Here is a 17,661-nt window from a genome sequence, read left to right as displayed (position 1 = left end):
AGAAACATATATTTAACACACTGATAAGCTGTCTTCCAAAGGCTACAGATCTTTCTTTCTCCTTGATTAGTGATGGGCTCCTGATTTTGGCAGCTGCATGGCACCCAGCGGACAATCCGTGTCTCATCTATTACTCTCTGATAACAGTAGAAGATAGTGGCCACCAAATGTCTGATGTAGTAACTGTAGAAGTCACTCAGTATAATCCACCTTTTCAGGTACGATTTCTATCTGCAAATTAAATTACAATTGACAGTAACATACTCATACAAGTAACTGAACTCATACAAGTTGTTTGTCAGATCTTTTTAAGAGATTAATTTGCGGGGCTTGGAAATATTTTTAAATAGCCAGTTTTTAGGCATTGCCGTCTTACATCTGTTCCTTTGCCCAATCTTAGCTAAATGAGAGTAGAAGCAGCTGACAACAAGCAGTTGTTTAATATTGTAAATATTGTTTAATAATGATGCCATTCGTAAGGAAAGGCCTTAACAACTGTAAATTCATTTCATTTGGCCTTCTGTGATATAGTATCTAATTTTGTTAAATCCTTATTCTTAATATGACTAACTAAATACTGTAAGGAAATAATTTAATTTGTTCTTTTATTTCAGACAAACCTCATAGTTCTGATTATGTAGGAAAAACATGCTCAGTGTTAAGATTTTTCAGGCAGTGCAAAAGAGGTAGAAAGAAAACAGTTTCAGAATGAAATCACAGGATACCCCTTTTAATGTTTTATTTATAAAATTACTTCTTTAATAACAAACAGTATGTATTTGCTAATTTCATTTAATTAAGTCCTATTTCTATTTCTGCTTCTGATTTTATATATGAACAAATGAACTCTGTTTTCTTGTGCTTGATATCTTCACAATGAAGTAAGAACCTGCATGTTTACCAGGGATCACTTATAAAGTATTTGCCAATTCTAAATCAGTAATGTAAGGAATTAATTTTTTTTTTATGTTTATTTATTATTGAGACAGAGAGAAACAGAGCATGAATAGGGGAGGGACAGAGAGAGAGGGAGACACAGAATCTGAAGCAGACTCCAGGTTCCGAGCTGTCAGCACAGAGCCCAGTGTGGGGCTCAAACCCACAAACTGTGAGATCATGACCTGAGCCGAAGTCAGACGCTTAACTGACTGAGCCACCCAGGTGCCCCTGAATTAATTTTTTTATGTCTTTTTTTTTTTTTTAGTTTAGTTTTGGATTTTTTGTTGTTTTTCATTTTTAAATTAATAAATTATTTATTTTCAATCCAAGTTAGTTAACATATAGTGTAATAATGATTTTAGGAGTAGAATTTAGTGACCCATTATTTTTATACTGCACCCAGTGCTCATCCCAACAAGGGCCGTCTTTAATGGCCACCCCCCATATAGCCCATCCCCCTCCAGCAACCCTCAGGGTGTTTTCTGTATGTAGGAATCTCTTATGGTTTAGCTCCCTCTCTGTTTTTATCTTATTTTTGCTTCTCTCCCCCTGTTCATCTGTTTTGCTTCTTAAATATTTTTTTTCTTTTTTCACATTTCTTAAAGGCTTTTAGTTAAAATCCTACCACCATGGGATTATTTCCAAAATTAGCTAATTATTTACAGCTCTACAAATGGTTTCTCTAATTGATGTTTGTAAACCTATTTTATAAATCATCCCAAGGGTAGTATTTGGGTTTTCATAAGGGCAATCTGAATTATTTTATCGTATTTATGAGATAATGAACAAAAATATTAAAAAAATTATACAAACAAGTATTTCTGTTCTAAATCTCATTAAATGTAATCTTAAATTTAATTTTCAGTCTGAAGACTTGATTATGTGTCGGTTGATGGTCCCAAACTTTTCAAACCAGACTGCTTATCTGTACACTGAGAGTGCCGTCTATGTGTGCTCCACGGGAACTGGGAAGTTTTCTCTTCCTCAGGAGAAAATTATCTTTAATACACAAGGTACAGTATCAGTTTCAGAAAGGATGGTTAACGACTCAGCCATTCTTAGAAGTTTTTATTGTCTTTCCATAAGTGTTATTTTAAGCATGGTACCTCCAAGTGTTATTGAGACATTCACTCAGTACGATACCAGTAGTAGATGATGCCCAACCCTACTGAAAAACCAGAAGGGTAGTAAATTCCCAAACTGTTATGGGCAAAAATAGTAATGTTCTCCAGAAAAAGCCAGGAAGGAGAGAACTGATGGTAAGAAAAGTAATTGCTTATTCCTAGTTATAATAACTTATGCTGGGTTGCTGTTCTTTAAGGAAGTTTGTCCAGATCTCTGGATTAGGAGATTCCCAGATGGTGGACTCATGCAAGGGTGCTGGAATGGGGGTAGGGACAGGGGGAGCCAGCCAGGAGTGAGAAAAAGCCAAGCAGGTAGTCTAGTCACGAATTTTGTCTAAAGAGATTGGGCAGAGGGCAAAATCCAAGTAGGGCAATAGGATGGAACCTAGATTTTCTAGTTTAAACACAAGAGCCTTGACCTTGGGTAGGGAGAATGTTATTAAGTCATTGAGCAAGCATAGACTTTTTTTTCCCTCCCCTTTGGCTTAGTAAGTAAAAATACAGGGCACCTAGGTGGCTGAGTCAGTTGAGCCTCTGACTCTTGATACCGGCTCAGGTCATGATGTCTCAGTCGTGGGATCAAGCCCTGCATCAGGCTCCACACTGGATGTGGGATTTTCTCCCTCCCTCTCTTCCTTTCCCCTGCTCTAGCTCTCTCTCTCTACTTCTCTTTCTCTCTCCCTCCCTCTCTCTCTCTCTCTCTCTCAAATAAAATTTTTAAAAAGCTGAGTTCTAAGTAGGAATATTGTAAAGGAAAAAAATGTTTATATTATATCAAAATGAGTTTTTGCTAAAGGTGGTAGATTTTATTTATATTTTATTTTTAAGAGAGAGAGTATATATGTGGGGGAGGGGCAGAGGGAGAGAGAATCTCAAGCAGGCTCTGTGCTCTCAGGGCTCAATCCCACAACCCTGGGATCATGACCTGAGCCGAAAATAAGAGTCAGACACTCAACTGACTGAGGTGCCCCTAGAGTGATAGACTTTAGAAAGCATTTTTTAGTTATGTATTTTTGTATATTTTCTTTCTTTCAGGAGATAGTATTTTAGGAGCTGGTTCCTGCAGTGGTCTTCCTATTCTTTTTTCTAGAAACAGTGGATTGGTGTCTATTACGTCAAGGGAAAATGTGTCCATATTAGCAGAAGACCTTGAAGATTCCCTAGCATCTTCAGTTGCTGGACCCAGCAATGAGGTAATGCAGTTCCATAAGACTTTTAAATTTTTATTAGAGTAATTCCTTAAAAAAATTTTTTTTGAATATTTATTTTTGAGAGAGAGAGTCAGAATGTGAGCAGGGAAAGGGCAGAGAAAAAGGGAGGCACAGAATCCAAAGCAGGCTCCAGGCTCTAAGCTGTCTGCACAGACCCTGACACGGGTCTGAAACTCACAAATCTCGAGATAATGACCTGAATTGAAGTAGGACACTTAACTGACTGAGCCACCAAGTGCCCCTAGATATTTCCCACAAAAGTTTTAGTTGAACAGTTTTAAAAGAGTTGTGATGAAACATAATTCTTTTACCTCCTTCATCTCCTCTGTCCTCCCTTCCAGAAGCAGCCAGATCCTTTCAGGTCTTTCAGCAGGGTCTTCTGGTATGTTTCTCCATATTTCTAAGTAAGAGTGTATGTTGCTATCTGTCTCTTAATTTACCAGTTTTAGACGTCTCTTGATTTCCTATTATAGAAGATAAGGATTTAGGTAACTTACATTCCTTCCTCTGCCTATATTGTCCCAATATAAACTCTTTTCCTTTAATAACAATGTGAATATTATTTACGGTTAACTGAGTCAAGTAATATACTGATTACATTTCCTTCATTATTCAACTTCATGTGATTCTTGGAGTTTTTAATGGACTATTTTTATATTTGCTTTTATTCTTCTTTAATATGTGGCCCATCTTCTAACAGCCTCCAATAGCCGTTTAAGTGCCTTTCAATATGGTCTTCCTCATAGTCAAATCTCTAGAAATTCTACATCTACGATCATCTTGGAATTTTCCTTTTCATTGTCCACAGACCCCCAGGGTTCTGTCCCTGCACCGCCCACACTAATCTGCTGTGTCTCCTCTCCACTCTGTCCGCCATTCCTTCTTCTGGTTTCCATCTGCATGCATGGTAGTTGGAATCACAGATGTTTGGGTGGTGATGCTTCTGCTACTATGGGATGATTTTGAAAGGGAGAGTGGGGCACAAAGCACCAGGGTTTTTCTGTCTTGCAACATGAAATACCCTGAGCTGTAGATTTGTATCATTCTTTTACAGAAGACTAAATTAATATCATGTGGGGTAATTTCCATTTGAATAAAATGTGAAATATATTGACTATTTCTGTAATTCAGAATTAAAATGACTTGGTAGTTTCAACAGAAAGTAACAGTTTTTTTTACTTTTATTCTTTTGTAGCCTTGGAGATTTGTAATACTGCCTTATGTTACAAAGCTATCTTAGAGCATACTACTTCTTTAAAATTTTTCTAAATCCTTGTTTAAGCTTAAAATCAACTGTTATTCTTGGTAATATACATTGTGATGAACTGTGTAAGAGCAAACCTATAAAAGGTTTTGTGGGTTATGAAATGCCCAGATAATTTTACTCACAATATAATCCCTGAGTTAATGTATACCTTTTTAAAAATAAATTGAGTCAACTAATATTTTTTATTTTTATATTTATTCTAGGATAGTTAACATAAAGTGTTATGTTAGTTCCAGGGATGCAATATAGTGTTTCAGTAATTCTATACATTACTCAGTGTTCATTATGATAAATGTACTTTTACTCCCCTTCACCTGACCCATCCCCCCACTCACCTCCCCTTTGTGACCACCAGTTTGTTCTCTAGAGTTGTTGAGACTGTTTTTCACATTGTCTCTTCTTTTTCATTGTTTGTTTGCGTGGTTTCTTCCACATAGGAGTGAAATCATATGGTATTTGTTTTTCTCTGACTGACTTCATTTAGTATTTTCTAGATCCATCCATGTTGTTATAAATGGCAAATATACATTCATTCTTATGGCTGAGTAATACTCCATTGTTCTCTCTCTCTCTCTCTCACACACACACACACACACACATACACACACACACAGCACATCTTCTTTATCTATTAATCTACTGATGGACACTTGGGCTGCTTCCATAATTTGGCCCTTGTAAGTAATGCTAAACATAGGGGTTCATATATATTTTTAAACTAGTGTTTTTGTATTCTTTGGGTAGATATCCAGTAGTGTGATTGCTAGATTGAAGGATTGTTCTACCAATGTGCGTGCGAGTGGGGGAGGGGCAGAGGGAGAGGGAAAATCTTCAGCAGCCTCCACATCCAGTGCAGAGCCAGACTCAGGGCTCCATCCCCACGCATTGTGAGATTATGACCTGAGCCAAAATTAAGAGTCAGGCTCTTAACTGAGCCACCAAGGCACCTCAGGGTAGTTTTACTTTTTTAACTTTTTGAGGAATCCCCATACCATTTTCCACAGTGACTTCACCAGTTTGCATCCCCACCAACAGGGCACAAGGGTCCCTTTTTTGTCCACATCCTTACCAACACTTGTTTTTTAGGTGTTAAATCAGTTCTTTATATATTTTGAATAGTAATCCTTTATCAAATATGTCATTGGCAAATGTCTTCTCCCATTGAGTAGTTTGTCTTTTAGTTTCATTGTTTCATTTGTTGTGCAGAAGCTTTTTATTTTGAGTTAGTCCCAGTATGTTATTTTTGCTTTTGTTACCTTGGCCTCAGGATACATATCTAGAGAAACATGGATGTCAGAGAAATTAACTGCCTGTGCTTTCTTCTGGGATTTTTATTGTTTCAGGTTTCAGATTTAGGTCCTTAATCAAATTTTGAGTTTATTTTTGTATATAGTTCAAACTGGTCCAGTTTCATTCTTTTGCATGTAGTTGTCCAGTTTTCCCATCACCATTTGTTAAAAAGCGACTGTCTTTCCCATGCATATTCTTGCCTCCTTTGTCACAGATTAATTGATCATACAGTTGTGCATTTACTTCTGGGCTCTGTTTTGTTCCATTGGTCTGTGTGTCTCTTTTTGTGCCAGTACCATACTGTTGATGACTAAAGCTTTGTAATTTTTTCTTTTAATGTTTGTTTATTTTTAAGAGAGAGAGACAGAATGTGAGCAGGGGAGAGACAGAACGTGAGCAGGGGAGGGGAGAGAGAGTGAGGGGATCACAGAATCCAAAGCAGTCTCCAGGCTCCAAGCTATCAGCACAGAGCCCCAACGCAGGCCTCGAACCCATGAACCATGAGATCATGACCTGAGCTAAAGTTGGACACATAACTGACTGAGCCAGCCAGGCACCCCTGATTACTACAGCTTTGTAGCATAATTTCATGTCTAGGATTGTGAGATTTAACAGTTTTTTCTTTTCCAAGACTGCTTTGGTTATGTATACCTTTTTGTTAAGACTTTTGTTGACCATTTGGTCCATTTTATCTGGTTTCAGTAAATGTCTCATGCCTCTGATGTAAAATGCATTCTAAACAGTTTGTGTGTGTGTGTGTGTGTGTTGTTGCTGTCACAGGTGGGTCCAGTTTCTAGTCCCGTAATTTAGAATATTCTGATATCTTCAGCTCTAAGTTACGGTTTTTTATTTGACAGAGTATGGTTTTTGAGGCTTCTACAAAGAATGAAATCATAGCCCAAGAAGATAAAACCAAAGTGTTAAAAGCTGCTTTTCTGCAATACTGCAGGTACGAAATGTTTTTTAAATTTATGGCTCAATTTATTTGATGTCTGAGCACACATTTTACTAACATGTGTTCCTTATTTGTTGACTGGTGAGCAAGTTGGAGGAATGCTGCCACCAAGGAGCAGATGTTTTTCTGAGCTTCAGTGCTTTACCAAACTTACTCTGCACTTGGTAGGCACAAGAGGCTTCCAGCTGGTCTAAGAAAAAACATAGTGTAACATACCCTCTCCACTTAATGGATAACAATGTGCTGTTAAAAATGGTGATCATGGAAGACCTCTTTTTTTTTTCTTTTTTTTTTTTTTACAAATAGTTTATTGTCATGTTGGTTTCCATATAACACCCAGTGCTCATCCCCACGAGTGCCCTCCTCCATGCCCATCTCCCCCTTCCCCCCCCACACCCATCATTCCTCAGTTTGTTCTCAGCATTCAAGAGTCTCATGGTTTGCCTCCCCCCTTCTCCTCCCCCACGGTCCTCCATTAAGTTCCTCCTAATCCTCCTATACGGGCAAACATATGGTATTTGTCCTTCTCTGCCTGACTTATTTCACTCAGCATAACACCCTCAAGGTCCATCCATGTTGCTACACATGGCCAGATGTCATTCTTTCTCATTGCCAGATCATGGAAGACATCTTGCAAGCATGTTTTATGTATACTGTGAAGACAAGTAAATTGCATACAAAGGCTTATTGATGTCATAAAGAAATTAGACTTGGCGTATTCATTGAGTTTTGTCATGTACAGGATCACCAGAGAACTGAGTGGCTTATTTAGTGTAGCTCATGAATCTGCCATCTGGCTGTTTTGGGGCTGGCCTCCTGTGGACTCATTGTCCATGATCAGCTGCCAGCCACCCAACCTAGGCTTGCTCACAGTTTGGGGGCTCTGGTTAGTCATCTCTCTGCTCAGGTGCCCTCTCATCATCTAATAGACTCCCCTCCCTGGGTGCTCTCCTCCTCCCCGTGGCTTCAGTTCTTCCCTAAGATGCAGACATAATTTACTCATGTGTGTGATGTGTGCTCTCTCTGCCACCTGCACCCCTCCTCCTAGTCACCTCAGCCTTGCTGCTCTTCTGCCTTAGCTGCAGGCCTCTGCTTATCCATCTCTTCCTCCAGGAAGTTTTCCCTGCCCCTGGGACGGGTTTGGTTTCCCTTCTGTGTGCTCTGTACGTGTAACTGCTTGTTTAACTCTCTGGCTCCTTGTCACACCGAATCCTTTGTGAAGTTTTGGACTATTTTTAATGTCTTGTCATTCTGCCTCCAGTGCCTGGCCTGTTGTAAGCACTCAACATGTATTTGTTGAATTAATAAATGCATTAATAGTCTCTCTTTCATTTTATTCATCTTTTTTAATGTTTATGTATTTTGAGAGAAAGAGATAGCAAGCAGGGGAGGGGCAGAGAGAGGGAGACAGAGAATCCCAAGCAGGCTGCACTGCCAGGGCAGAGCCAGATGTGGATCTCGAACTCACGAGCCATGAGATTACGACCTGAGCCAAAATCCAGAGTCGGACGCTTAACTGACTGAGCCACCCAGACGCCCCATGTCTCCCTTTTAAATAAATTTTACTTTAATGTATTAATAATGTTGTTAACTTTGGGCTAAAATAGGGGAGTTTCACAATTAACTTTTTTTGTGGTGAAGTTTGAAAATGTTTGCCTCCTTTAATACTTTTATTTTCCAATTTTGATTTCAGGAAAGATATAGGTCATGCTCAAATGATGGTTGATGAGCTCTTTTCCTCCCACTCTGATTTGGATTCCGACTGTGAACTAGACAGGGCTGTTACCCAAATCAGTGAGGACCTGGTGGATGACTACCCAGCCTCTGACCCACGGTGGGCCGAGTCTGTCCCCGAGGGTAAGGACTTCTGTTTTTCATGTTATGGAGTGATCTGTTTTGAGAATATTCTGGTTCCTTTAATAAAGCATCTTTTGAAACATGTCTTTTTTAGTTTTTGAAACAATTATTAATTTATAATGTTTTAAAAGGTTGTAAATTACCTTATAGTAGATTTTGGAAAGGGCTTAGATCAGATCTGCATAATAAAAACTGAAGGAATATTGGAGCAAATCTTGCTTGTTCTGCCTGAAGCAGATTAATGAGCTCTACTTAGCTTCCTCACCATTTTATTTCTAAAAGGAAATTGGTAGCATAGGTAAGCATTTGGCATCTGTTATATATATACATATGTATATATATATACTTTTTTAAGTTTATTCATTTATTTTGAAAGAGTGTGCGCAAGTGGGACGGGGCAGAGAGAGGGAGAGAGAATTCCAAGCAGGCTCCACTTTGTCAGCGCAAAGCCCAATGCAGGGCTCAAACTCATGAACTGTGAGATCATGACCTGACCTGAAGTTGGACACTTAACCTACTGAGCCACCCAGATGCCCCATTGACCCCTGCTTATTAGCCCCCAAATTTTGGCATAATCACTGTATTTGCCTAATAGAAATTATACATTTTCTTAAGAGCTGCCATGAGTAACCCTCAGTGTATTGAAGTGGGCATGTCTTGTCTGTCTGCCCAGCTTTTCCCTCCATGCTCTGGGGGCTGTCCCTCTTAGACTTCTACTGCAGCATCCCAGCAGATGGCCTCAGATCTCATTTCTCTCCCTCATTTCTTACTTTGCAAGTTTGCTAAGCCTCATTAGAGGTTTAAGAAGGAAATGTTAGTGCTTACCTTTTTTCTTTGACTTTATTTTTAGCTGTCAAGCATAGAACGATAGAAATAATTAAGCTAATAATAGTATGTTTTGTGTTTTGAATAAATCCAGTATAAAGTGTATCAGACTCCCAAAATTTCCCTCTAAATTTTTTAAATTCTTGGGTAATGTTACAAATAATTGCATTGAAAGGTTTGGTTTCTTTTTGTATAGATTTTTTTTTAGTAACTTTTTATTTTAATAGCAGTAGTTATTGTAAACCAGGTATACTATGTGTTTAAATCTTGTTATTGTGTTTCAACAGAAGCACCTGGGTTTAGCAATACATCACTGATTATTCTTCACCAGCTGGAAGACAAAATGAAAGCCCATTCTTTCCTTATGGACTTTATTCACCAGGTAAGCATCTCGTCTCTATGAACAGACACTGTCTTTTGTCAGCTCTCTCCAGGACAGCAGGAGATCCTTGCTTATTGTGAGGTGTTTCATTGGGTGGGACATGGTGCGTGTTTTGGATTTTCTTTGCTGTCTTAAAAGTAATTCTAGGGTTGGTGGGGGTGGAGGGGGCGAGCTATTCAAGGATAAATACTGTATTGAAAACAGGGTAAAAAGGAAGAAAAATAGTGTATTTCAGTAGAAATGCTTCAGGTTTTCTTATAACATTCAATGATATCCTGCTTCTTATTCAGGTCTTCTGTGTGCTTTTATGTAAACTTAGGTTTTCATGAATTGACTTTATATTATTAAAAAGACAGTGAATAATATCAAGATGATGACAGATTTTGATATATGGGTTTTTAATTTTGAAGGGCCATTAGAATCAATTCCCTATTTAAAGTATTTTTTAAGGAGTATTCCCATTTATATTGGGTCTAAAATTAGAATACTATAATTTGCTGCTACACAGAATTATTACACAGAATCACCCGTCTCTGCTTTGTTGATCAGTAGTGGCTCCCAGGCATATCATTTATCCAAATGAACACATTTAATCCCACTTGTGCTTACTTTTTCCAAAATTAGTAATGCCTTCATGTTAGAGAGATTCTGATGCTGTGTAAATAGAACTTTCTGTTGTGACGGGAATGTTCTATATCTGTGGCGTTCAGTAGCCACTAGTCATAGGCAGCTGCTGAGCACTTGAAGTGTGGCTGATTCAACTGAGAAACTACATTTGTTTTCAAAATAATTTTAACTAACTTAAATTTAAATCACCAGTTGGTGGATAGTGGCTACCTTATGATACCAGAAATACCTTGATTGTTCTTAAGTCCATATTCTGCTTCATTATAATGCTTGGCTTGGTTCCTGTCTACTTCTATTGTCTTGGCAAGGGAGCCACAGTCATTCAAGTCTGTCTGTCTGTTTCTCTCTCTCTCTCTCTCTCTCTCTGTATGTGTGTGTGTGTGTGTGTGTATAAATTTAGTGGTTTAGGTGGACTCCAAATTAATGGTAAAATATAACATTTTCTCCTGATGTAATTGTTTAGTTAGTCAAGTATACTAATTATATTTAGTATAATTACCTATTAGTACCTAACAAACCACTCCCCAAATCCCCAAAATATGGTGAATTAAAGCAGTTCTATGGAGTACGTGGGTGATTTTTCTGTGGATTTTGGCCGGCACCACGCCTTGAACTGCATTTAGGGTAGGCTGGACTTGAAAGTCCCCAAGTTTCTCATGTCTGATGGACAGTTGGCCATCAGCTGGGCCACTTGGCTCTTCTCCACTTAGTCTCCAGTCCTCCTTTAGGCTGGACTGGCTTCCTGTGGTCTCAGGCAGCACTCAGCAGAGATGAACTTAGAAGCTGTAGTCTTCCTCAGGTCTTACCTTAGATGTCATGTTATGTTCCTTCCACCAAAGTGTCATTGGTCAAAGCAAGTCGCTAGGCCAGCCCAGATGAAAAGGATTGAGAATGGATTCTACCTCTTGATGGGAAGAGTGGCAGGAAGGTGTCATACGGGGTTGAAGCAGTTCACGCCTTAACATCACCCCAAGGGCATGCTGACTTAAAGGGTGAGGGAGCCGGTAGCAGGGCCGGTTGCCGCATCTTTTGTCACCACCTGCCTGGGCTTCAGAGACCCTGCTGGCATCACTCAGCTCTTGGAAGCGGTGTGCATTGCAAGGTAGTGTCTAGCTGGATCTAAAAATCCCATTCTGGCCATGTGTTTATATTTGTATTACCTTATTAACGCTTATTAATTATTTTGATTTACATTAATAATCAGGAAAAATGTATAACCAGATACTTGCATCTAAGGAAATAATTCTGAACATAAGACTCTCGTTCTCGAGCCAGATTCAGCACCAACAGGGCCATATCTCATTCCAAAGGGGATGAGAATCAATATCAAGGCCTCAGGTCAGTATCTTTGCCTCTAGTTTTCTGGCGTTGAGGGAAGGCTGTGTCCTCACACACAGTACAGAGAAGCGGAGAAGCAGGGAGTTGGTTTGCTCTTCTTCGCTGTGTGGTTTGCATGCTGTTAATGTGTAGTCATCACTTCATTGGCCACGCTGCCACACTGAGGCAAATTAAAGCAGACAGGCAGAACGCCCTCATCTAAAAACTACATTTGCAGTATTTGTGAGGGAACCAAGAAGGGAATTCAAATCAGAAAAGACAATGGAACTCTTATTTTATTTTATTATTTTTAAAAAATATTTATTTTTTTTTACAAATAGTTTATTGTCAAATTGGTTTCCATATAACACCCAGTGCTCATCCCCACAAGTGCCCTCCTCCATGCCCATCTCCCCCCTCCCCCCCAATGGAACTCTTATTTCAAAATAACCAGGTGAACAGGTTGAATAAATTGAGAGATCCATTCAGTGACCTGTTTCAGGGTCATTAAAAATAATGGGTAAAAAGAAAAAAAATATCTAAATTTGTTGTGAAAAATAAGATGCCATCAAAACAAGGTACAGGAGCACCTGGGTGGCTTGGTCGGTTAAGCGTCCAACTTTAGCTCATGTCATGATCTCCCCATTCGTGGGTTTGAGCCCTATATCTGTGCTGACAGCTCAGAGCCTGGAGCCTGCTTTTTATTGTGTGTCTCCCTCTCTATCTGCCCATCCCTCACTTGCACTCTGTGTGTGTCTCTCTCTCCAAAGTAAATAAACATTTAAAAATTAAAAAAAAAACAAAACAAAAAACCAAGGTGGAGAACAGTATATATAATGTGACTTCTTTGTATTAAAAAAAAAATGTCTCCCAGTGTAGAAATGCCACAAAAGCATATAAAGACATGGAGGAGACTTAACTGTCCGTCCACTAGGGAATGGGTGGGGGACTTTTACCTCTCCATACTATTAAGTTTTCTAAGCATGTGCAAGTCAGCCTCTCTGCTTTTACCATGGACAGTATGGTGGAGAGATTTCGAGTGGTGACCCACCCCTGCACTGTTAGTTGAACCTCGAAGGAGCGTTTTGGGAAGAGAACACTTTGTTAAATATTTTGTATTGTTCTCTTCCAGGGATTAGAGCTTCATGCCCTCTTTCCTGGGTTTGCTGTTCATTTGGGAAGGTAGAGAATGTTCCTGAGAGCCTTGAGGTCCAACCTACCCAGTCTTGATCCATTCTCCATTTTTCCTGTGTTTTGTGAGGTTAAAGAAATCTTTTCAGACTGCCCCGGGTAGCCTGCATTGCAGCTCTCAGGATCGTGAAAGGTTGTAACTAATACTGCAAAACAGGCAGCTAACACTGGGAAAACCCGTGTGGATTTCCCCACACTTTTCCAAGATTCTCCTTTTCTAGGGTGTTGCTTTGTTATCAAATTAAGAAAGCAGACAGGAATCACACCTGCTGCATGCAAGGGTAGCAGGTACATTGAGCTTTAGGAGTGTCCCAGAGGGTTGGCCCCAGCTGTGTGAGGGCTCCATGTAAACACTGAGCAGACAGCGTTAGTCAGGGCCGCTGGCTGTGAGCTTAGCCAGAGTCGCTTCTGCAGGCTGCTTGGCATGGCCTTTCTCATCCTGCCTTCTTGCACATCCCAGTCCAGTCTCCCCCTCACTGAAGCCTCTCTGCTGCCCCCAATCCCTGATGGCTGCTGTTTTAAAAAGTGGAAGTCATCGGGTTTGATTCCTGCTCCAGCTGCAGACTGGCATACACATCATGAGTCTGGGCCCTCACTGCATGCAGGGCCCCGTGGTCTGGCCTGAGGAAGGAAGACTTTAAAGGGACCAGTGTGAGTGACGTAGTGCTGGGAGCCTGACAGCATTCCGGTTCTCTCTGCAGCTTGGAATCCAAGGTGGCAGGGAAGCTCAACTGAACTTGTTAAAAGTAGCATTAATTGTATTGTTCTCTTCCATGGGTTAGAGCTTCATGCCCTCTTTCCTGGCTTTGCTACTCATTTGGGATGGTAGAGAATGTTCCTGAGAGCCTTGAGGTCCAACCTACAGTATTATCCTTCCTTCTGGCCCTGGTTTATCACAATCACTCTCTCAGGTGTATTCTCTGAAGGAAGGGTTCATGTGTGCTGTCCTCTTAGCAGTCTTTATGATTGCTCTACGTTCTCAGAAGTCAGGGAGGGGATGGCTTTTCTGTAAGCAGTTTAGTGAGTGAATTCAGCAGCAAAGTGGTAAGAAATGGTTCTCCAGCCAAGAGAGGTCATGTTCATCCTCTGATTGCCCAGATTCTCTGCTCGCACTGGTAGTCAGGGGGCGCCAGCAGCACCCGGGCACACAGTATTTCCATGTCGGGTCCCCGGGGTAGGAAGCATCGTCTCTCAGTTAGAAAAAGTGAAAGTATTTGTGCACAGAGAAAAAGGAAAAAGGCCCCTGAATGTCATCTTTTATCTTTTGTTTTCAGTTGGCTGATGTTGGAGTTTCTGTTCTTGACATGCACTTGTAACCAAGCTTGTTTACACAACCAAGTCTTGCCAAGACACAAGTTGTTTTTGCTTTTCACTGTAATTACCTCTTGTTCTTCTGTCTTGACTGCTGACATTCCTAAGTGATTCTGAGGTCTATTTTATGGGAAGCAGCCTTCCCCTGGGGGTTTCCTTTTACATACTGCAGGGCTCTCTTTATACTTAAAAAAAAGAAGAAGAAAAAGGAGAAGACTAACCTCATGGGATATTTGCAGAAAACCATTTAGCAAAAGCTAGATTCCTCATTGTTTTCTTAAGCTCGTTGTAATAAAAAAAAAGTCTAATTCAGAAAAAAAATTTTCTAACCATGTGTGTTTATCAGTTCTGTCCATAGGAATTCCCTGGGGATTTGGGTTATTGTTTTTGTTTTCTCTGTACTTTAATATAAACTTCAGCATATAAAAACCAAGTCACTTTGTTAATGAAATAGATTATACGGAGAATGTGGAAGACTATTCAGTATTTAGATCTTTCTCTCGGCTTCCTAGTTGGGATGTAATGCTTCATCAAATGAGAAAGCTTAGAAGTCCCAGAACCTAGTAACACGCCAGAAATGGGCATCAGGCAGACCAGAGGTAGGTAGTGCAAAGGATTAAAGACCCTCCCACCCTCCCCATGGCTTTAAGGTTCTGGGAATCAGTTGCTGAAGATGGAAACTGCTGAGTGTCTAGTTCCCAAGGATCTAGGATGTAGGGAAGTTACGTAGAAAAGAGCAATTTTACGATTTTGATAACCACAAATGAGAAATAAGATGGAGTAATGGAATGACCTTAATCTCAGAAGAGGAACATCTGCCCTTTCTTGTAGGTGCTAACAGCTCTGGCTGAAGGGTGTGTGTGTGTGTGTGTGTGTGTGTGTGTGTGTGTGTGTTCAAAATAGCATAAAGGAGAGACAGCTGAGGTACTTTCTTGGGGACAGCTAAGGCCATAGCTCTGTACTATTGTTGCTTCCGGGGGAGAGAAGACTGCATTACTTCGAATGTTACTGTAAGTGCGTTCTAAGACCATGTGTTTGTATTTCCACCAGGTTGGCTTATTTGGACGTCTTGGCACTTTTGCAGTAAGAGGGATCCCCATGGCAACGCGACTGTTGCTCTGTGAGCATGCCGAAAAGCTATCGGCCGCCATCGTTCTCAAGAACTACCACTCGAGGCTCTCTGAGCTCGTTAACACAGCAATAATGATTGCTTTAAACAAGAGGGACTGCGAAATCCCATCCAACCTGACACCTGCAGATGTCTTTTTTAGAGAAGTAAGGAGTTATTTTGCCCTTAATGTGGCTTTCTAGAGCTGTGCATTTGCTGATTATGCCTTGAATAGAGAAAAAGATTGAGGACAAAAAAAAATCTCATTGAAATTTTAAATAGGACTCCATATTTATTTATCACTTTCTCTATAAATTAGAGCTTGCAAAATTCACTAAAAAGTCTTCCCTCCTGTCTGCCAGATGTTTTCCTTTTGTCCCTCCAAACCCACTCTTGTCTCTGCCTCAGAGGCCCCTTCGCTCGTGGGCTCCCTTGCCCTCTGGCTTCTTGTTGCCTTTAACAGAGGTGAGGCACTACTATTCTCTGTTACATTTGTTATCCCCTCCCACAGCTTCATTCCCTCCCGGCTTCCACTGCGGTTCGCCGTGCCTTCTGTCAGAGACCGCAGCTTCCCTCTGGCTGCTCTCCGTGTCTCCGTGTTTCCAGAAGCTGCCTCTTCCCAGCGCGCCTTCACACCTGGACTTACTGGCAGCTCCGCTGTTGCTGCCCCGGGTGCCGCCCCCCTTTGCTTGTAGATCTGCTTACTCTGCCAACACCGCTGTAAACCGTCACTTCACTAAACTCTTCTCAGGTGCCTGCTAGGATCCTACTATCTACCTTGCTATTAAAATCATTTTCTTTTCAAAGGAAAAGAAAAATGTGCTGTAAACTTTGGAGGGAGAAAAGAGGAAGGTGCTGGTGGCCTCTGGCCATTGTGATAACAGTACACAGTTCATGTTCTTGTGTTGTGACTTCTTATAACCTCGTGAAGGGACGAGGGAGATTTACTCCCTCCCTTTAAAGGTGACGCTATGCTGCTAGTTCATCCCACAGCTTTGAAATTCGGAATTGTTTTTTGCATTTGGGGAACTTTTAACTCTGTTTAATGCCTCTAATTTTTATTTTCTTCATACTACAGTCTTGCTGTAATCTAGTAACAGGCTATGCCAAGAAGTCTTTTTTTCTTAATACAGTTGACCGTTGAACAACTTGGAGGTGTGGGGTGACAATCCCCTTGAACAATAGAAAATCTGTGTATAACTTCTGACTCCTGCAAAACTCAAGCACTAATAGCTTATAGTTGATCAGAACCTTACCAATAAATAGTCAAATTAACACATTTTGTATGTTATGTGTATTATATACTGTATTCTTACAGTAGAGGAAAGGAAATATTAAATTTTACCTAGGGACATATGGGTGCCTCAGTAGGTAAGCATCTGACTCTTGATTTAGGCTCAGGTCATGATCTCACAGTTCATGACCACACAGAGCCTGCTTGGGATTCTCTCTCTCCCTCTCTCTCTGTTCCTCACCTGCTCTCTTTCAAAATAAATATTTTTTTTAAATGAAATTTACATAAAGAAGAAAAATTCACAGTACTGTACTATATTTATCAAAAACAATCTGTGCATAAGTGGACCCATGTATTTCAGACCTGTGTTGTTTAACAGTCAATTGTATCTCATGTACTGTAACCTAAAAATAAGACCTTGAACTATGTTCAGGTTTTCTGTTGATTCCATAAATGTACTTCGTTCAAAGAATACCTGTTTTTATACACTTGAGTTAGTTTTTTCCTAGAGAATGTAAGGCAGAGCAGTTTTTTTGTTTTGTTTTTTAATCTAGGAAATATGCCCAAAATCTGAATGAAAGGAAGAAAAACAGTTTACATCAAGTTCCATGTTCTCATCAATCACAGGAATCTATTCAAACCTCCCACCACCCCCGCCAGCCAAGCTTACAGACAAAACTCGCAGGTGTCTGTACTTGGTCCTAACTCTTTGTTGTTTAGGAGGGTGAGGAGAATGATGGTGTCCGAAGTAGAAGTGGGCAGAGAAGGGCTACAAAGAGAAGGCCATCTACATATTGGATGAGAGTACTATTTGGGAGGGAGAGGTTAGGTCTGAGGCCAGAGCTTGTCCAAAGAGGTGGTGTCTATCCCTCAAACTGCAGGAGAAGTGTCCAGAGTTAACTTTTGGAAGTGTTGGGTGTTGGGGGGAGTCTAGGTGGAGGTGAAAAGGTCTTGGAATTCTGAGGAGATAGGAATAGTGAAGAATGTGTTAAGATTCAAGTCCGAACAAAACAAACAAAAAAA

At 40.3% G+C, this 17,661-nt stretch overlaps 1 protein-coding gene across 1 annotated transcript in view; it reads left to right on the top strand.

The window, feature by feature from the left end:
* Positions 1–17,661, top strand: part of NUP133 (nucleoporin 133) — a 54,300-nt gene that overhangs the window by 17,351 nt on the left and 19,288 nt on the right. The window contains exons 9-15 of the mRNA XM_077751655.1: positions 71–218; positions 1,805–1,952; positions 3,099–3,256; positions 6,689–6,780; positions 8,480–8,643; positions 9,756–9,850; positions 15,347–15,571. Coding sequence (XP_077607781.1) covers positions 71–218; positions 1,805–1,952; positions 3,099–3,256; positions 6,689–6,780; positions 8,480–8,643; positions 9,756–9,850; positions 15,347–15,571 — 1,030 coding nt within the window. The remainder of the gene's footprint in view (positions 1–70; positions 219–1,804; positions 1,953–3,098; positions 3,257–6,688; positions 6,781–8,479; positions 8,644–9,755; positions 9,851–15,346; positions 15,572–17,661) is intronic.

Source organism: Crocuta crocuta, unplaced genomic scaffold (genome assembly GCF_008692635.1).
Source record: "Crocuta crocuta isolate KB4526 unplaced genomic scaffold, BGI_CrCroc_1.0 scaffold59, whole genome shotgun sequence".
Classification (NCBI taxonomy): Eukaryota; Metazoa; Chordata; class Mammalia; order Carnivora; family Hyaenidae; genus Crocuta; species Crocuta crocuta.
Note: the sequence above shows the minus strand (reverse complement) of the source record. Positions and strands in the feature narration are given on the sequence as shown.